We start from the raw sequence: 20,468 nt of genomic DNA on the forward strand, positions 1-20,468 counted from the left end.
TTCGCCTCCCTTCCCGAGCCTTTTGTTTGCTGGGTTTTCAGGAAATTGGAGGGGTGGTGGCCAAGGGCTCATCTGCTCTAGGGACCTGACAGGGTCGTGGTGGAGGGGGGAGGGACAGAATCACCAGACTCTGGGGAGCTCACGCTGGGAGGGAGGGAGGATGGGGGTATCGCCAGGAAATTATTATTTGAGGTCTCGTTCGGAGTTCCCTGGTTGATTGGACTTCCTGATCCGCAGAGGAAAGAACAGATTATGTGTGTGTGTTTGGGAAGGAGAGGCTGGGCTGACACCGAGGTCACTCAATAAGTTGGCAAGGGGTTGACACAAAGGGTTTGGGGGAAAAAAAGTTATTGAATGCCACAAGTTCATCCTTCTGCCTTGGGTCCTGGGGTCCTCAAGAAGTGGGGAGGTCGCAGGTAGGTCAGACCATGCTGTCTCTCGGGTTTAGGTGTTTTGCTTTTTTTTTTTTTTCCTTCCCTCTCTTTTAAAAACCGGGAGGAGGTCCAGTGCATAGACCCAGAGTTCCCGCCTTCCCAGCATGCAACTGCAGAAACGACGCCGGTGTGGACGCTCTGGCGCATCAGCGTCCTCTCGTTGATTGCCCGCTTTCTGAAGCCATCCTGGGCGCTGCCATAGTCCCTTCCCTGAGGGCGTGGCCTGTGCAGTCACGTGACGAGCAAGCCCTTGGCAAGAGCTGCTTACTGTGGACTGGGGGAGTCAGAGGGTTTCTATAGCTGCAGCCTAAAGGCATGGCTTCTATTTACTTATTGGAGCCAGGCTGTCCTTGAACTTGAGGTCCATCCGCCTCTGCCATGGTCAGTGCTAAGAGGAGCCACCGTGCCCAGTTTGAGGATAGTGGGAGTGTCTTAATTGTGAAAGGGGAAGAAAGAGACTAAGTAACTAGATTAACCCTGTGTTGTAGCCTTGGAGAAAGCATTCTCTTTTTAAAAAGTTCTTTTCATCCAAAGCTACAGAGAAACACTGTCTCAAACAACCAAAAAGGAAAAAAAAGGTTTTTTAGATTTATTTATTTACTCTATATGAGTGTTTTGCCTGCCAGTATGTATGAATGTGCACCATGTGCATGCATGTTGCCCAAAGAGGCCAGAAGGCATCAGGTCCCCTGGAACTGGAGTTTGAGCCATCATGTGGGTGCTGGGAACCGAGCCTGGGTCCTCAGCAAAAGCAACAAGTACCCTTAATAGCTGAGCTATTTCTCCCACCCTAGACAAAATATTTCTCAACTCACCAGCGGGTCTGTATGTGAGCAGGATTTCGGCCCAAAGGTTAAAGGCAGCAAAGCAGACAGAAGCAGGATGAGACCAGTGCTGTTCCAGCTCATCGTCATCGCCAACTTATGGGATCTAGAGTCACCAAAGAGATAAACAACCCCTGGGGAGGTTCATGAGGGCTTTGGTGGGGAGACACACTCACACTGTAGCCTGGCAAAACGTACTGGAGACTGAATGAAAAGGAGCGAGCAGAGCGCAGAAGAGCAGCGTTCATTGCGCTCTGCTTCCTGACGGTGGATGCCACGCCACGTGACCCAGCAGCCTCCTCGCTCCATCTGCCTCTCCGTTGCCAGCCAAAACAAACTCTTCTTTCTTAGGTTGCCTTTGCTACAGTAATGTGAAAAGAAACCGAATATAGAGGCCAAGACTTCTCATCTAGTTCCAGCCACCCTTAGGATATTTGCTAGCCCAAGAGAAGCATCTTCGCTTGTTACAAAGGCAGCCCTTATCGTAACCCACGTAACCCACGGGAAGTGATATCTCCAGCAAAGCTCCTGGGAGACTCATCAGATTGCCCAGCTGTGGGCTTCCGCAGGATTGTGAAGTCAATTACAGTGAAGATAATAACCAGATGTGATGCTGTACTCCTTTAATCCCAACACTCCGGAGGCCGAGGCAGGTGGATCTCTAAGAGTTCAAGGACAGCCAGGTCTACCGAGTGAGTCTAGGCCAGCCGGGGGCTACCTAGTGAGACCCTGTCTTACAAAAAGATTATGAAGCTGGAGGGTGAAGGCTCCTCCCCCCTTTCCTCTCCTCCTTGATGCTTTGAAAGAGGCTCTAGTGTAGATGAGGCTGGCTTCGAACTGACTATGTAGACAGAGATGAGGGAGAGGGGCTCTTTATGAAAGGATCCTGATTCTGCCCTGATGGGCTGTCCAACATTGGAGCTGATTCTGGGTGGCTTACTGAAGACATTTCATGGGGAAATTGTGGGACTTACAGTCTGAAGCGAAGCGTAGAGTCCAGGCTGAGCATACACCTTAGTGCTGTATACATGTGGCACTCATACCTCTGAGTGAGTGTGGGCAGGGGGGTCAGGAGTTCAAGACCAGCCTGGGCTTCATGACCCCGTCTCAAAAACAAACAAAACCACACTTAAAACATGAACAAGAGCATTTGGGTGTGGTGTTTTGTGCCTACTTTTCATCCCAGCACTCGGGAGGCAGAGGCAGACAGAGCTCTGGATTCAAGGCCAGCCTGGTCTACGAAGCGCGTCCCAGGGCAGCCAGAACTACACAGACAAACCCTGTCTTGAAACAAAACAAAAGACAAAAACTATAACCAAGAAAGAATAAGGCAGGCATGATGGTGAAATACCTATAATCCTAGCACTTTGGAAGTGGAGGCAGGAAGGTCCTCTTCAGCTCTGCAGCCAGCCAAGGTCACTTAGGAGCCTGTCTGTCTCCACCACACAACCGGGCAGGGGTGTGTCTAGAGCACAATTTTTAATTTTTTTTTTACTGGAGTACATGTGCAGACTGGAGGGACCACATCCTAGCTTTTAGAAATTACACAAAATCTCCAAAAATTATGACTGAAACACGGGTAGCAGAGATGACTCCGGAAATGCCAAATTTCTCCGTGGCAGAGCCACCCTGTGTGAGTGTGTCCACCTATGCTCATGCATATGGGAAGCCAGAGGTCAATACTAGAGGTTTCTCAGTCACTTTCCCTTTTCTTTCTTATGATAGGTCTCTCCAAGGCAGATCTCTGTGAGTTAGAGGCCAGCCAGTGTCATCTACAGAGTGAGTTCCAGGACAGGCTCCAAAAGCTACAGAGAAACCCTGTCTCAAAAAACCAAAAAACAAACAAAACCAAAAAAAACCCCAACAGAAAACAAAAAGTAAAAAACAAAAAACCCACAGCAGCAGCAGCAGCAGCAGCAGCAGGGCTCACAGAACGGTTATGTCTATTTAACAATAGGGGGACATCAGTGAACATGCATGCATTGGCTTAAAGAGTATGTTAAGGTGTGTGTGGTCGAGTGCTATAGCTCTCGCTGTGCCTGGGGGGGTGTTTAATGGGGGCGGCGGTGCTCTTTTAGAAAATAAACTATTAGCATCAGGATGTGTTCCTTACCTGGAACCCCAACACAGGGGAGGTGGAGGTAGGGAGATCAGAAGCATAAAGTCCTCCTTAGCTACGTAGCGAACTGAGAGGACTAGCCCGGTCTACATAAGGGCTCCCTTCCCCACGCCCACAAAAAAAAGAAAAAAGAAAAAAGAAAAAAGAAAAGAAAAGGCGTTTACACGATTAGCTCATCTCTCAACTGCTCTTTTAGGAGGGATGTTTTAGTTAAGTCCCGTTTTATAGAAGAGGAAAGGCCGTTAGTGAGACCCGTAAGGGCTGAGGAAGGGACACCAATTTGAGAGTTGGGGGTTAACAGTTTTACGATCTTCGCCGACAGCCACAAAAGCAGGCAGGGCAGCTTATTCACTAGGACCTGCGCCTGGATGGGGGCTCACGGCTCCCTCCGGTGGCCGAAAAGAAGAGCGCAGCCCGCGGGCTGAAACTGGGCGAGGAGAGAGGGTCTTCTCCGGGTCCGAAAGGGACGAGGCTGGAACCCCGAGGACATTCTAGGTCTCGGGAGAGACTGGACTGGTACGACTCCGGAAGGCGCCGACCGACGTCGCTCGCAGTTCCCCGCCGCACACCTGAGTCAGGTGCCGCGGTTCCGCCCACTCCAGGCCACTTTTCCGCAGTCGCCACACGGTCCTCGGAGCTCGGAGTGGAGTCGGATGCGCACTTCGGGCATCCGTTAGCATCGTGGTAACGGGGGACTCTGGGGATCGTCCCCCACTACCTTGCGGATGACACCCGGGATGCACGTGGAGCAATTTGGCTGGCACAAGCAGCTTGGCAGAGTGCAGGCGGGGCTTGTGCGTGGGCCACGCCTTTGGGGCGGGGCTTGATCCGGGACCAATGGGACGCCTTACTGGGGAGGGCAGGCTCCGGGCCTGACATCCCGGTAGCCCGTTTGCCTTTTCCGGGCCCCTTGCCCCCTCCTCCGCGCGTAGCGGAGCCCCCCAGGCGCGCGGGGATCACCCCGGAGCAGCTGCGTCCGTAGGGTGGTGAGTGAGCACCCTGCCGCATCCAGCGGCAGGGTGCGCTTGGCCGGCCGCAGCCAGATCTCTGGCCCCTAAGGCATCCAGTTACTGGAGCAAGTGGACAAGAACGGGTGGGCGGGGGAGGAGGACCCTGGGGACCCCGTGTGGCGAGATGCCAGGTGGCCTGCGTGCGTGTTTGGACAATCGGTGGCTCTGTTCGGACTGATAGAGTTGGGCGGGGGGGGGGGGGGGGGGGGGGGGGGGGGGGGGGGGGGGGGGGGGGGGGTGGCTCTCGTAGGGATTAGAAAAATCTGGTTGCGATTGAAATGGGTTGAGAGACAAGGTTGATGGAGGGTGGAGCTTTGAAAGTTTCTTATTGCCTAAGTGTGAGATGCTGTACCGAGGGGGAGGTACTCGAGGAGTGCAGCTTAGGACTCCGGAGTTGGTGCTTACAGCTTGTCGCTAACTTCCCTTTGGGGAGATCTCCTTCCTCTCTTGTTGCCAGTTAAGAAGAGACCCGGTGTGATAGGGAGAAACCGGTGTTCCTTTTGCAGATCTGCTACCTCTAGTTTTAGGGGCATAGAGGAACGTACCGTTTCAAAGAGCTGAAAGGGGCCCTGATTACTTATACCCCGGGGTCGGAGAGTATAGGGGAAGTTGCTGGGACACTTTTGAGTGGGTGTGTGTGGGTGTGTGTCCTTTGCAACTGCAACTCTTCTTTTGAGGAAGCTCTGCGTGTTTGATCAGGGTTTTGTTTGGGAGGAAACGGTTCTGTGGAAATTGCTTTCCAGCCCCCCAAACCTCTTTTACAGGTCACCTGGCTCTTTTGTGGCTTCCTCTGCCCACGCTCAGCTATGGCCAGCGAGAGCTCCCCTCTGCTGGCCTACAGGCTTCTGGGGGAAGAGGGAGCTGCTTTCCCTCCCAATGGAGCCGGAGGATCTGGAGTGGCATCAGCCCGAAAGCTCTCCACCTTCCTGGGTGTGGTGGTGCCCACCGTCCTGTCCATGTTTAGTATCGTTGTGTTCCTGAGGATTGGTGAGTCTGGGGACAGGCCAGGCTCGGGCTAGGGACGGTCCCTAGTTGATGTGGACAGATGGAGGGAGGACAGAAGGGAAAGACCTCCGGTGGTCTGGTGTTGTGGCTCTGCTGTGGGACTCTACTACCCAGTGAGACGGGGTAGGGGAAGAGGCTGTAACTTTCCCATGTGACCTGCTTTTCTCCCCGCTTCAGGCTTCGTGGTGGGCCACGCTGGGCTGCTACAGGCCATGGCCATGCTCCTGGTCGCCTACATCATTCTGGCACTCACGGTCCTCTCGGTCTGTGCCATTGCCACCAATGGCGCTGTGAGAGGGGGCGGAGCCTACTGTATCCTCCCACTTAGGTGAATTGGGTCTGGGTTGTTCTGTCTTCCCAGGTGTGTGTATGTGGGGGGGGGGGAGCAGTATCTCCTGTCTGAAAACAGGCCACATGTTTATGAATGGTGAACACAGGATGAGATGATGAAGGTGATCTGCACTGTCTGGTCTCCTGACAATCTTATCAGTTAGCGGAGGCTGTGGCTCAGTGGTAGAGTGCCTGCCTGGCATGCCCGAGGTCCAGGGTTTGATCCCCAATCCTGCTCCGCTCTAACAATAACAACAACAAAAACCATTAATAGTCACTCTACAGCCAAGGAAAGTGGATTCCGGGTGTGGAAATGCAGGCCTGTCACCCTGCGTACCTGGGAGATGGGAGCAGGAGGATTAAAAGTTCTTGACCATCCTGGGCTGCAGAGCTAATTTAAGGCCAGCCCGGGCCACTAATGGAGACCTTGCCTCAAAGTAAAAAGAGTGGGCGTGCATCACCGTGCCCCTAATCCTAGCACTGGGGAGAAGAAGGCAGGAGGACGAGGAGTTTGAGGTTATTCTAGGATACAATGTGAGCTGGAAGCCAGATTGGGCTACTTGAGACCCTGTCCCAAAAAACAAGACAAAATAATGGGTAAAAAGAGAACAGGGGGCCGGGCGATGGTGGCACACGCCTTTAATCCCAGCACTCGGGAGGCAGAGAGGCAGAGGCAGGCGGATCTCTGTGAGTTCGAGACCAGCCTGGTCTACAGAGCTAGTTCCAGGACAGGCTCCAAAGCCACAGAGAAACCCTGTCTAAAAAAAAAAAAAAAAAGAGAACAGGGTAAATAGCTCAGGGGAGAGAACTTGCCTGGCAGGAATAGGAAAATGGAGAAGATTGTGTATTCTTGTCATTTACGCAAAGATACAAGACATGGGTACAGGGTTGCTGAGAACTGAGCAGGAAACCTGCGGGTGAAGCTGAGAGGATCAACTTATGGCCCCTTCCTCCATTTCGGTTTCTTTTCCCTTAACGCTCAACCCCTCGCTTCCACTTTTAGTCATGATCAGCAGGACCCTGGGGCCCGAGGTTGGCGGCAGCATTGGCCTCATGTTCTACCTGGCTAACGTCTGCGGCTGTGCCGTGTCCCTGCTGGGACTGGTGGAGTCTGTGCTGGATGTCTTCGGGGCTGGTCTGTACTCTCCCTGTCCTGGTCTGGGGGGATGCTGAGTTTTCCAGGGTCTGGAATTACGGAGCCATGTTTCCCAAGATGCACACACTGAGTCTTCTCTTTGTGTGGCCTGCCTTCTGCAGCACCTGTAGGCGGCCGAGTCCTCGTCTCGGTCCCCAGGGCTCTCACCATCTCCAGGCATGTCCAGCCTGCAGCCCTCTGGCCGCATGTGACCGCATGTGGCCAAGGATAGCTATAAATGCTCCCAACACAAAATTTTAAGCTTACGTACAACATTAGATTCTTTTTAGATATGCATGTCTTTTTCTTTTCTTTTGTGGAGGGGGAGTGGCGAGTATGGGGTGTACATGTGTGATGTGTAAACGTGTCTGTGTGGGTGAGCCTACGTGAGCATGCCTATGTGGAGGCCGAAGGTCAATGTTCTCTGTCTTCCTCTACTGCTCTTTACCTGGTGCGAGGATTCATTCATTGTTTCATTGTTGTGCGTGTGTCAGGAGGACACACACCTATTATGGTTTGAGCGTGGGGGTCATAGACACCTTTGTGGAGCTGGTTCTCTCCTTCCACCTCTGTGCTATTTCGGGGGACCAAACTCAGGTCCCCAGACTTGCTCAGCAACATTGTTTACCCACTGAGCCATCTTGCCTGTCTTATTTTTTGGTGCACAGTGAAGTTAGATTTATTAAGGAAAAGCAAGAAATATCTCCAAAAAGCCAGGCATGCTCCATTGACTGCACCGCCTAGCCAGTTAGCTCCAAGGCCCTGCCTGGCTTTGCCCAACCAGCACTGCTGAAGTAACTGACAGATACTTGCCATTGAGCCTGGCATTTGCATGAGTGTTAGGGATCTAAATTCAGGTTTTCACGCTTGCACGGCATCTTAGCTAGGGTTACCATTGCTGTGATGAAACACCGTGACCAGAGCAGCTTGGGATGGAAAGGGTTACACTTTGACTTTTCTGCTTCCACACTGTGGTCTGTCACTGAATGAAATTGGGACAGGAACTCAAATAGGGCAGGAACCTGGGCAGGAGCTGATGGAGGGGCCTTGGAGGAGTGCTGCTTACTGGATGCTTTAGAACCACTTCTGGTACCCAAATCTGTATTTGCCCGGGTCTAGAGTATATAATCTCTCTATCTGGGGATTTATTAGACTGATTTACAGGCAGTAGTTCTGCTAATCCAACAATAGCTGTCTATGAATGGAAGGTCCAAAAGCTAGTAGTTGTTCAGTCTGTAGGCTGGATGTCTCCGCTGGTTTTCTGTAGAAGCCAGAATCCCAAAGAAGCAGGCTCCAGTGCCAGGGAAGGAGTGGACTTGCTAGCAAGGTAAGAACAAGCAGACACAGAGAAAGAGCGCCCTTCTTCCTGGTCCTTTTATAGGCTGCCAGCAGAAGGTGTGGTCCAGATTAAAGGTTTACCTTCCCACTTCAAAGATTAGAAGCGGGTTCTTCCTCCTAATAATTTAATTAATAAAAAAAATTCCTCACAGGTGTGCCCAGTCAAATCCAGTTGTAGTCAGGTTAACAGCCAAGAACATGGCAGGCACTTTACCAACTGAGCCGTTTCCCTCCTTTTATTGATTAATTTTTTTTTTTAAATAAAAAACCTCATGTATCCCAGATTGTCCTGGAGATAACCTTGAACTCCAGACTGTCCTGCCTCCACCTCCCCAATAGTTACAGGCATGTGCCGCCATGCCTGGTTTTGTGTGGGCTGGGAACGAAACCCAGGCCTTTATGTATGCTAAGCAAACACTTCCAACTGAGCTACAGATCCAGCTCTCTCTCTCTCTCTCTCTCTCTCTCTCTCTCTCTCTCTCTCTCTCTCTCTCTCTCTCTCTCTCTGTATAGCAGGCAATGCCATGCAGCCTGCTGCGGGAGGTCAGAAGACAACTTGTAGGAACTTTTTCTTCTACCATGCGGGTTCTAGGGGAGTGAGCTCAGTTTGTCTGACTTGGCAGTGGGTTTGTTTACCTCCTGAACCATCTTTGTCTTTGTTTTGTTTTGTTTTGTTTTTAGAGACAGGGTTTCTCTGTAGCTTTGTGACCTGTCCTGGAACTAGCTCTTATAGACCAGGCTGCCTTGAACTCACAGAGATCCTCCGTCCTCTATCTTCTGAGTGCTGGGGTTAAAGGTGTGCACCACCACCGCCCGGCTATCTTTGTTTGTCCCTTTATGAGATTTAAAAAAAAAATTGTGGGGAGAGGAGGTTCCTGAGAAGGATTTGCTAATGACAGTGTCATGTTGCAAAGTCAGAAGATTGGACATGCCTGGTTCTAGTCAGACAGAATATTCTAATGTTCTAGAAATTGCCATAGCAAGATTGGTATCCACAGGGGGAGAGCATAGATGCCGGGATTACCCTGAAAGGGATACAAGATAAATGAGGTCTCTAGTAGCAGGTGGGTGGAGGGGGTCATAGTTAGGGCTGGGTGTCTCCTTGGGGGTCTGGTCTTTTATCTCAGTCCAGCTTTTTTTCCAGATGTCACAGGCTCCAGTGGGATCCGGGTTCTACCCCAGGGTTATGGCTGGAATCTGCTCTACGGCTCTCTGCTGCTTGGCCTCGTGGGTGGCGTGTGCACACTGGGAGCTGGACTCTACGCCCGGGCCTCCTTTCTGACATTCCTGTTGGTTTCTGGCTCCCTGGCCTCCGTGCTGATCAGCTTTGTGGCGGTGGGACCCCGGGACATCCAGTTAGCACCCCGACCGGGCACCAACGGTTCCTCTGTACCACCCCGGTATGGCCACTTCACTGGGTTCAACGGCAGCACCCTAAAGGACAACTTGGGCGGTGAGATGAACACGCCAGTGCCGGGGGTGTGTGGGGGAGTGTGGGGGTGGCTTGAGTGATGGGTGGGCCTTGGGATCCCTGGAGGTGTGGCTGGGGAGATGCTTCCGTGGTTAGGAGTGCCCAGCACCCAGGTCAGGCAGTTCACAGCACCAGCTTCAAGGGGTACTGACACTTTCTGTGGCCCCTGTGGGCACCTGCACACACATGGCATAACCCCTCCCCCATACTTATAATAAAACATACAAATAAGCCTTAAAGACAAAGATCCCAGGAAAAGCTGTGGATGTAGCTCAGTCGGTAGAGCACCAGCCCCGCTCGCACAAAGCACCAGGTTCTCCACCCAGTACCACGTCGGCCACTCGTGGTGGTCCACGCTGTGATCCCAGCACTCGGGGAGTAGAGGCAAGAGGACCAGAAGCTCGTTCTCATCCTCCGCTGCACAGTGGATTTGAGGCCAGCCTGAGAAGCAGGGAGGAACAGGCTAAGCGTGGTTTAAGCAGAGAAGGGGGAACCTGACCTTGATTTGGGGCTGGGGAAGGCAAGAGCAAGCCCTGCAGGTACTGTGAGCTGGGCGGGTGAATTCAGATAGGAGTTGGGATGGAGGAAGAGACGCGTGAGATGCCCGAGAAAGTACAGAGGAGAATGGGGGAGGAGGCTTGGGTGGAAGTCAGGGCTGTGGAGGGGAGGGATGGCTGGGTGGAGATGTCTGGACCCCCGAGAGGAATGCTGACGTACTCTTCTCCGACAGCTGGTTATGCTGAGGACTACACCACGGGCGCCATGATGACTTTTGCCAGTGTCTTCGCTGTCCTCTTCAATGGCTGCACCGGCATCATGGCTGGGGCCAACATGTCAGGTGAGAGTCTGCTCTTGGTGGGTGTGTGGGTGTGGGGGGTTAAGGTTGCCACCGTGAGCGAGATAGGTGTGATAGGAAGGCTGGCCTCTCTCTCTCTCTGCTCCTGTTCCTCCAGGGGAGCTGAAGGACCCCAGCAGGGCCATTCCACTGGGCACAATCATTGCTGTCGCCTACACCTTCTTCATCTACATCCTGCTCTTCTTCCTCTCCAGCTTCACCTGTGACAGGTACGTGGTGGAGGGAGGCGGCAGACTCTCACTGAGGCTGAGATACTGTCCCCCACTGGGAGAGAGATGGTGCCACCCATGGGGAAGGGCTCCTTATGCAGCTATAGTCAGCCTGTCACCAGCAGCTGCCATGCAACTGCTTGAATTGTAAGCACTTTGGAGTTGCAGAGGCAACGGGGTGGGGGGAGAGGGGGGGAGGGGCGGGGGGGGGTGGGGAACGCAGGTCCTTTCTAGTAACGGATGGTTTTTTTTTGTTGTTGTTGTTTGTGTTTTCTTTTTGGGGTGATAGAGTAGGTTATTATGTTGCCCAGGCTGGCCTTGAACTTTCCATGTTGAAAAGGCTGGCCTTGAACACGCAGTCTCCCCACCGTTCTTGTTCTTCCAGAGTAGTGTGGTTACAGGCATGCACAATCATGCCCTAGTTGTGTTTCTAGTCATTTGTATTTGTATAAATGTTTTGCCTCTTGGTTGTGTACTGTTGGGAATGAGGAGCTCCAGGGAGATCAGAGATAACCGGTGGATGCCATGAACACATCTGGGCACCTCTGAGGTATAGGTCAGACTTGTCTAGATGTCAGGGCTGCAGTCACTGAGGGGGGATTTATTTTGTATTAAGTTCTTATTTTTTGAGACAGGGTTTCTCTGTGTAGCCTTGACTGTCCTGGAACTCACTCTGTAGACCAGGCTGGCCTTGAACTCACAGAGATTCACCTGCCTTTGCCTCTCGAATGCTGGGATTAAAGGTGTGCGCCACCACCTGATTTTGTATTAAATTTTTAAAAAGTGTGTGTGTGTAATATGTGTACATTCCTCTCCAAGGCTAGAGGGAGGTATCAGATATCCTCTAGTACATTCTTACTCTTTTTTGAGGCAGGGTCTCTCACTTTGTAGACCTGGCAGTCCTGGAATTCACTCTGTAGACCAGCCTGGCCTCAAACTCACAGACATCCGCCTGCCTCTGCCACCCCAGAGAACCTTGTCTCCTGTGGGGCTACAACTATGCTTGGCTTATTATATGGGTGCTAGGATCCAAACTCGGATCCTCGTGGTTACCAGGAAGTTCTCCTCACTGCTAAGCTATCTTTCAGCCCTTTGTAGGTCGTCCAAGGCTGGCCTTGAGCCAGAGATTCTCTCATCCCTCCCGCAGATGTGCACCATCTTTCCTGGCCTACACTAGTTCTTTCACAGGGTTTTATCCTATAGTCTTACACTCATGGCAATCCTCCAGCCTCAGCCTCCCAAATTCTGGGATTATAGGTGTGAGTCATCCTGCCAGGCTCTAGGACCTAACTTTTTTTGTGTGTTTTTGAGGCAGGGTATCAGATAACCCAGGCTGGCCTCAAACTCCTTCTATATAGCTGAGGCTGGTCTTGAACTCCAGATCCTCCTGACTCTGCATCCTGAGTGGTAGCATCACAAGGCTCCCTCTAAGACACGGCTCTAGAAACACAGCATTAGAAGTACCTTTTCTCATGAGGACCTATGATGGCTCGCTGACGACCCCTTCCTCTTTTCTTCCTGGCTTAGGACCCTGCTTCAGGAAGATTACGGGTTCTTCCGTGGCATCAGCCTGTGGCCCCCACTTGTGCTGATCGGCATCTACGCCACGGCACTCTCGGCCTCCATGAGTTCTCTCATCGGTGCCTCCCGAATTCTGCATGCCCTGGCCCAGGATGACCTCTTCGGTGTGGTGCCCTCTGGGTCTGCGTGCTGCTCTGGGCTTGCCCTCCTGGGTCTGTCTTTGGCCCCTCTAGGCCCAGACTCATGTGTCTGGTATGATTCTGTTTTGTTTTTTTAACAGGAGTCATCTTGGCACCGGCCAAGGTGGTTTCTGGAGGGGGCAACCCCTGGGGTGCTGTCCTGTATTCCTGGGGCCTGGTGCAGGTAAGTCTTCCTTTCAGCTGCCCTGACCTTCACTGTCTACCTAGCAGACTTAGAACCCATCTTAGGTCTAGATCAGAGGTCTAAATGAAAATAAGGACATAGGCTAGCTAGTGTTGCAAACCTGTAGTCTAAATTTGGGGGTAGGGGAATGGATTGAAACTGAAGCCAGCCTGAGGTGCATGATAAGACCCAGCCTAAAAATAAATAAAGTGGGTGATCAAAGCATATTATCTTAACACTCAGTAGGTATAAGGATTGCAACAAGCGTGTGGCCAGGCTAGCCAGTTAGAGCATAAAAACAAAACACAAACACGCATGAATGCACGCGCGCGCACACACACACATATGTACACACGCATGCACAAAGACACATGCACACACATGCACACGTACGCACACAGACACATGTGCACATGCATGCACACACAGACACATGTGCACACATACATGCACACACAGACACATGTACACACGGATGCACACACGCACATGCACACACATATGCGCACACGCATGGGCACACATGCACGCATACACAGAAACATGTATGCACACATACACATATGCACACACATGTACACACACATGCACACACATACACGCACACACACAGACACATAAAGCACTCTTTGGGTTGTGCTGGCATTTATTGTTATTTATATTGAGACAATCTCAATATGTAGCCCTGGCTGCCCTGTAACTTGAGACACACTCCAGAATGGTCTAGAACTCATACATGTCTGCAATGGTTGCTCAGACTTGAGTGTGTATATGTGCACATCTATGTGTGGAGGTCTGAAGACAGCTCCGGAGAATCAATTCTCGAGAATGTGAATTCCAGGGATTGATTCAGGCTGTTGGACTCAGCAGCAAACATCTTTATCCACTGAGCCATCTGGCCGGTCCTTGGAATTGGCACTTTTGATTAACGCTCACCTCTTGGTCTGTTCCCAGCTGGTCCTGCTGGCTGGGAAGCTGAACACATTGGCTGCCGTGGTCACTGTCTTCTACTTGGTGGCCTATGCTGCGGTGGACCTGTCTTGCCTGAGTCTGGAGTGGGCTTCAGCCCCCAACTTCCGGTGAGAAACATCGATGCCTGGGAGAACCAAAAAGCAAGGAGGAACAGGAAGGAGGGAGCCTCAAGGGGGAGGACGGGGGACTAGAGCAAGGGACAGGTAGGCGTTCAGGGCCAGCCCTGAGTGTTCTTCCTTCCCTCTGTCTGTCCATCCCAGCCCCACCTTCAGCCTGTTCTCCTGGCACACCTGCCTGCTTGGGGTGGCCTCCTGCCTCCTGATGATGTTCCTCATCAGTCCTGGGGCCGCTGGGGGGTCCCTCCTTCTCATGGGCCTGCTTTCTGCTCTTCTCACCGCACGAGGAGGACCCAGCAGTTGGGGCTATGTCAGCCAAGCCTTGCTTTTCCACCAGGTTGGGGAGCCCTGAGGAAGGGTGGGAGGTAGTCTTGGGATGCTTCCAGCTCCCACCCCTGAGGGCTTGGGTTACTATCTGAGAAGAGCCCAGCGGCAGCTGCTGAGCGGAGCTCTTCCCGTCCCCCTCCCACCTCTTCCTGCTTCCCAGGTGCGCAAGTACCTGCTCCGCCTGGACGTCCGCAAGGAGCACGTGAAGTTCTGGAGACCCCAGCTGCTGCTTCTGGTGGGAAACCCTCGGGGTGCCCTGCCTCTGCTACGACTAGCCAACCAGCTGAAAAAGGGGGGACTCTATGTGCTGGGCCATGTCACTCTGGGAGACCTTGGTGAGTGACTGTTCTCGCCCTTGTCCTTCCTTTCTTCTGTGTCAGATGCCCCATGTTTCTGTCCAGATTCAGGTAGGCTTTGCGCTCTAAGAAAGAGTAAATGATTTAAACAATTCGGGTGTTGCTGAACTACATCCCCAGCCCCTCACTGGGGGATTCTAGGCAGGTGCTCTACCACTGAGCCACACCTCAGCCCCTCACTGGGGGATTCTAGGCAAGTGCTCTACCATTGAAATACTTTACTAGAGCCCCAGCTCTAGTAAAGAGTAAATGACCTTGGCCAATAGCTGCTCCCCCACCCTGTCTCTCCTCCCTCTTTGTCTCTCTCCTGCTTTTGAACTGCTGAGGACTGAGCACTGTGCACATGCTGGGAAAACACTTCACTAATGAGCTAGATTGCCAGTCCTTTTTTGTTGTTGTTGTTTTGATGTGTGTGTGTGTGTGTGTGTGTATGAGGTAGGTTCTCTCTGCACAGGCCAGCTGGTCCTGAATCTGTCATCCTCCTGCCTCCGTCCCCTGAGCACTGGGGTCAGGTGTGTGTCTCTGTACCTTCACCGCCTTCTCTCCTTGCTTTCTCTGCAGACTCCCTACCGTCAGACCCTGTACAGCCACAGTATGGCGCATGGCTGAGCCTGGTGGACCGTGCCCAAGTGAAAGCCTTTGTGGATCTCACGCTGTCGCCCTCTGTGCGCCAGGGGGCTCAGCATCTACTACGGATCTCTGGCCTTGGTGAGCTGCTCTTCTCTGTCCTCAGCCGCGTCAGCGGTCCCTTTCCATCTCTGCCCCTTCCTTCAGGGAATCAGCTAGATTGTGGCTGCCAAAGGGACTCGCCACACAGGGCAGATAAGACAGGAGCCAGAGATAACACTGGCCACAATGTTCTGATTGGAGATGTGGCATAGACAGGGCATGATGCTGGTGGCTGGCTTTAAAAAAAAAAATTACATTTAGCCGGGCAATGGTGGTGCACGCCTTTAATCTCAGAGGCAGGTGGATCTCTGAGTTCGAGGCCAGCCTGGTCTACAGAATGAGTTCTAGGACAGCCAGGGCTACACAGAGAAACCCTGTCACGAAAACAAACCAAAATTACACTTAATCATTTTTGTGAGTATGTGCGTGCATGTGTGGAGGTCAGGAGACAGCCTGCAGGAGTCGGTTCTCTCCATATGTATCTGAATGCTACAGACTGAACACAGGTCATCAAGGTTGGCCACAGACACAAATGCACCGCTGATCCGTCTTGCTGGCCAGTTTTGTTTTTTCCCAAAGACGGGTCCAGTGGAGCTCAGGATTCCCTCTGTAGCTGAGGATCACAGGCCTGCAGCACTGTGCCCCCTCTAGGGGGTGCTGGGGATGGAACTCAGGGATTTGTGCATCCAGACAGAACTCCCTAAACGGAGAACCATTCTCAGCTCTTTGTTTTTTCTGAGGCAACAAGTAGAGAGTATTTGGGCTCTGGGGAGTATTTTTCCAAGGAGAGTGGGAAAATGGTTTTGAGTCTTTAGAAGGCCCCATTAAAACGGAACTTCTATTGTCCAAATACTAACTGGGCTAAATCTTGCTTAGTGTCTGAGACCCAGTGAGGCCGGGGAGATGCTACTGCAGATAAGTAGATGCTCGTTAACCACCGGAATTCAGAGACGGGGAGAGCCCCGAATACTGCTGTGGTCAGCAAAGGTTTCGTGGTGAGATGCTAACTGAGCCTGGCCTGCAAAGACTCTGCAGTCGGGAAGCCAGGGTGATGGTTCATGCCTGTTGTCCTAGCACTTTGGGAGTCTGAGGCAGGGGTTCTAGACAGACTGCGTTTTACGCCAGACCCTACACCAACAAACAGGCAATCAAGGTGGCAGGAAGGAGGAGAACGGGGTCCCTAGGTTACCAAGGATACTTGAGGGTATATGGGAGTGATGCTTTTGGATAAAACAGAGTGTTGCCGGCTCTGTGACTCTTCCTGTCCACACACACACACACACACACACACACACACACACACACACACACACAGTTTGAAGCTAGGGCTTTGTGCTTAAGTTAGGCAGGTGCTCTACTGCTAAACCATGTCCCCAGGCCCTTACGAGGGGATTCTAGGCAGGGGCTCTACCACTGAGCCACACCCCAGCCCCTCACTGGGGGATTCTAGTCAGGGGCTCTACCACTGAGCCACACCCCAGCCCCTCACTGGGGGATTCTAGTGATACTTTACAATTAAGCTACATCTCACCATTTTTTTTTTTTTTTTTTTTTTGAGACAGAGTCTCACTAAGTTGTTCAGGAGAACCTCAAATTTGAGATCCTCTTGCCTCAGTCTCCTATGCACCTAGGATTACAGGCCTGCGCCACCACGTAGCTCCAGCTCTGGGACTCATATTGCAAGGCCTGCAGCCTTGTCCCCCAGGCACCTCCATCCCAGTGTCTGTCATCTGAGCAAGCACCTCCTTCTTCAGCTGCAGTCAGGCAGGCTAAAGGTCAACAAATATTGAACTTCGCAGGGCTTGGTGCTAAGCAGGGTTCGGTAGCACCTCTGGGTGGTGGGTGGTCAGTTTGGCTTGCTGGGTCACGCCCAGCTGTTCCCTCCTGCTAGCAGGCCTGGGGATTCACTGAGTACCATTTACCCCTGGAGCGCTTGAGGGGTTACTGTACTAGTGACAGTGACCCTGAGGAAGATGCCGCCAAAAGAAAGGGGCCAGGGAGCTGTCATAGATGAGTCATAGCTGGTGTGGCTATGGCTGTGCAAAGCAGAGGACCCGAGTTGTAAAGGCCAGGCACCTCTGTGCCCATTGAATTCCAGCACTGGGAAGGTGGAGACTGGAGTATAGTCCGTGGGGGGGGGGGGGGGGGNGGGGGGGGGGGGGGAGCAGGTGTGGCCCAGGCAGTGAGCTTTAGATTCTGTAAGACCCTGTCTTAAAAAATAGTGTGGAAAGCCCGGCGGTGGTGGTGCACACCTTTAATCCCAGCACTTGGGAACAGGTAGTTGGATCTCTGTGAGTTCAGTGCCAGCCTGGTCTACAGCGTGAGTTCCAGCACAGTCAGGGCTACACAGAGAAACCATCTGGAGGTGTTGGGGTGGGGAAACCTGGTAAGATGGCTCAGTTGATACAGTGTTTGCAGCACCAGCCTGACAGCCGAGTACCCACAGGAGGTTAGCAGAGAGCAGACTGCACACCAGGCCCTGGTGTGAATTCGAATTCTCTGTGAATTTGAAGCCAGCCTGGTCTACAAAGCTAGTTCTAGGACAGCCAAAGCTGTTACACAAAGAAACCCTGTCTTGAAATACCAAAACCAAACCAAAACAACGAAAAAAACTAAAACAAAACAAACTCCAACAACTATGGTCCGGAATTTGAGCAGCCCATGTTTTTCCTGCTGCACCCTTGGGACTTTGAGGACAAGAGATTTCGGTTACTGAGGTTGGTCCAAGCTGAGTTAGGTAGGTCAGGGAACTGCCTTTAGCGAGAACAGACATTTTTACCTTCCACCCAGGCCCTTTCAGGCCAGAGCCTTTAGGCCAGTGACTTCATGGCGTGGGGCCTGAGGTCCTTCCTTATCTGTGAAGGAGAGAGTAAACAGTCTTATCTCACAGCTGGCTGCTAGGTTCAGAGGAGGTGAGCGCCTTGCCTCTGACCACACCAGATGTTCTCTGTCTCCTCTTGGGTACCAGCCTGCAGACCTCTGTCCTTAGAACTTTGCAGCAGGAGGAAGCTGCCAAGCCCAGCTCACTCCCATCCTCCCCTGGAGGGATCTGGGATGTCATGAACTTGATGGGTCAGGCTGATTTTATTCCTCTGCTACCGTGGAGGCTGAGGCAGTGAGGGTTGCAAGTTCAAAGCCAGCCTGGGCTACAGAAGTCTCATTTCCTCAGTAGAGTTCAATTTCAATCTCTGGGTTTTTTTTTTTTTTTTTTTTTTTTTTTTTTTTTTTTTTTTTTTTTTTTTTTTTTTTTTTTTTTTTTTTTTTTGTGACAGGCTTTCTCTGTGAAATAGCCCTGGCTAAACTGGAGCTCACTGTGTAGACCAGGCTGGCCTCGAACTCACAGAGATTCACCTGCCTCTGCCTCTCCAGTACCAACCCCTGGCAAATCTCTGGGTTTTTGTCAGTTTGTTTTTTTTCTGGTTGAGACAGGCTCTTGCTCTGTAGCCTGCGCTACTTGAAATGTGTTAGCCCAGACTGGTATCAAACTTGAAGTACTCCCCCTGCCTCAGTTTCCCAGTTGCTGGGGTTACAGACTGGAGCCATCACGCCTGGATGAAATGGCCTCTCCTAGTGTGAAAAGGATGAGCTGTCTAAAGCCTGTGGTGGATAACCACCAACCCTAACCCTAAAAGAACCCAGAGCTAGGGCTGTGTAGCTCAGTGGTGGAGCATTTACCTAGCATGCGTGAGGAAGCCCCACGGTCCATCCCAGCCCTCCATGGACTTCACGGGATAGTGGTGACGAACACGTATAATCCCAACACTTGGAACTGGGACTGTGAGCATAGCTCAATGGTTGATTGTGTGGGTGAAACACCAGGTTCACTCTCCAGTATTCCCCCCACAGAGGAAAAAATATCCTAATGTGAAATTTACATATTTAAAGTGGAGGAGATTATTCCTAGAGATAGTCAAACAAATGCATGTGAACGTGTTTAAGAACGCCAAATCGTTGTGCAAACGGGCGTATAATGTTGCTGTACGGGGGCCCCAGCCAAGTAAGAAGCCATACCTCATGGCTGACCTAAGTGTGAGTGGGCGCATTTTATGTGGTGTAAACTCAACCCTCAGCCTGATTTCTGTTCCTTCCTGCCTCCCTTTTTTCGCCCCTAGGCGGCATGAAGCCCAACACGTTGGTGCTCGGCTTCTATGATGACGCCCCACCCCAGGACCATTTTCTAACAGACCCAGCCTTCTCCGAGCCTGCAGAGGGTGCCAGAGAGGGCGGGTCGCCTGCCCTGAGCACGCTGTTCCCTCCACCTCGAGCTCCTGGGAGCCCCAGGGCTCTCAGTCCCCAGGACTACGTGGCCACGGTGGCAGATGCTCTCAAGATGAACAAGAATGTGGTTCTCGCCCGGGCTTGTGGGGCTCTGCCCCCAGAGCGGCTAAGCCGGGGGTCCGGTAGCAGCGCTCAGCTCCATCACGTGGACGTGTGGCCCTTGAACCTGCTGCGGCCCCGGGGTGGGCCCGGCTACGTGGACGTCTGTGGCCTTTTCCTGTTGCAGATGGCTACCATCTTAAGCATGGTGCCTGCATGGCACAGTGCCCGGCTCAGGATCTTCTTGTGCTTGGGGCCTAGGGAGGCTCCTGGGGCAGCGGAGGGAAGGCTGCGGGCTCTGTTGAGTCAACTCAGGATCCGGGCAGAGGTGCAAGAGGTGGTGTGGGGTGAAGGGGCCGAGACTGGGGAGCCTGAGGAGGAGGAAGGGGACTTCGTGAATGGTGGTCGAGCAGATGAAGAGGCTGAGGCTCTGGCTTGCAGTGCTAACGGTCTGGTGCGCGCCCAGCAGGGGCGAGGCACGGGAGGAGGCCCTGGGGGGCCAGAAGGAAGGGATGGGGCGGAGGGACCCACTACAGCCCTTACCTTCCTGTATCTGCCTCGACCGCCGGCCGATCCTGCCCGCTACCCCAGATACCTGGCGCTGCTGGAAATCCTGAGCCGTGACCTAGGCCCCACCCTTCTTGTTCATGGTGTCACTCCGGTGACCTGTACTGATCTCTGATGCCTGTTCATACAGGGTAGAGAGGGCCCAGGCCCATTCTCAACAATGGACCCCTTATGGACCCTGCCCTCCGGATGATGTTTTAGAGGGACCACGGCCTTCTTTGGATGGGGGGGGGCATAGTACACTAATTCGGGTGGCCGTCCTCATTGTACATGGGAGGACACCGCGGCCCTGTCCCTGGCCTGCCTCCGCTTCCTTCATTGGTGCCTTGACCAGAGGGGCTGGTCTCTTCTGTGACTCTAGGCTACCTCAGTGTCCCCATCCTGGCCACAGACGCACCGCCCCCCTCTCCTGACTTCCTTGGGTGGTGATGTTTGTGTTTTGTTTTATTTTTCTAACTACTGACCATTAATAAAAGACCAAAACACTACGTGCTGGTGGAGCCCTGCTGGTGGGTAGGTGAGAGGGGGG

At 52.6% G+C, this 20,468-nt stretch overlaps 1 protein-coding gene and 1 long non-coding RNA gene across 4 annotated transcripts; one reads left to right on the forward strand and one right to left on the reverse strand.

The window, feature by feature from the left end:
- LOC126494001 (uncharacterized) lies at positions 1–3,479 on the reverse strand. Its single transcript, XR_007589905.1, has 3 exons — positions 3,372–3,479; positions 1,457–1,619; positions 1–1,364 (listed from the first exon to the last, which is right to left on the reverse strand). It is a non-coding gene; the product is annotated as an uncharacterized lncRNA (long non-coding RNA).
- Positions 3,480–4,198: 719 nt separating this feature from the next.
- On the forward strand, positions 4,199–20,427 carry Slc12a9 (solute carrier family 12 member 9). 3 transcript variants are annotated; one of them, XM_050131130.1, is made up of 14 exons: positions 4,199–4,363; positions 5,152–5,374; positions 5,570–5,704; positions 6,726–6,857; positions 9,340–9,648; positions 10,397–10,504; positions 10,620–10,731; positions 12,259–12,416; positions 12,533–12,615; positions 13,570–13,694; positions 13,848–14,040; positions 14,191–14,365; positions 14,948–15,094; positions 19,168–20,427. In XM_050131130.1, the coding sequence occupies exons 2-14, from the start codon at positions 5,194–5,196 to the stop codon at positions 20,052–20,054; spliced, it is 2,745 nt and encodes a 914-aa protein (XP_049987087.1). In that variant the 5' UTR covers positions 4,199–4,363; positions 5,152–5,193; the 3' UTR covers positions 20,055–20,427. The 3 variants fall into 3 exon arrangements, with proteins under 3 accessions (XP_049987087.1, XP_049987090.1, XP_049987089.1); XM_050131132.1 differs by having other exon boundaries at positions 4,233–4,470; XM_050131133.1 differs by lacking the exon at positions 13,848–14,040 and having other exon boundaries at positions 12,259–12,432.
- Positions 20,428–20,468: the final 41 nt, after the last annotated feature.

Source organism: Alexandromys fortis, unplaced genomic scaffold (genome assembly GCF_014885135.2).
Source record: "Alexandromys fortis isolate MF-2015 unplaced genomic scaffold, M_Fortis_MF-2015_v1.1 scaffold_370, whole genome shotgun sequence".
Lineage (NCBI taxonomy): Eukaryota > Metazoa > Chordata > Mammalia > Rodentia > Cricetidae > Alexandromys > Alexandromys fortis.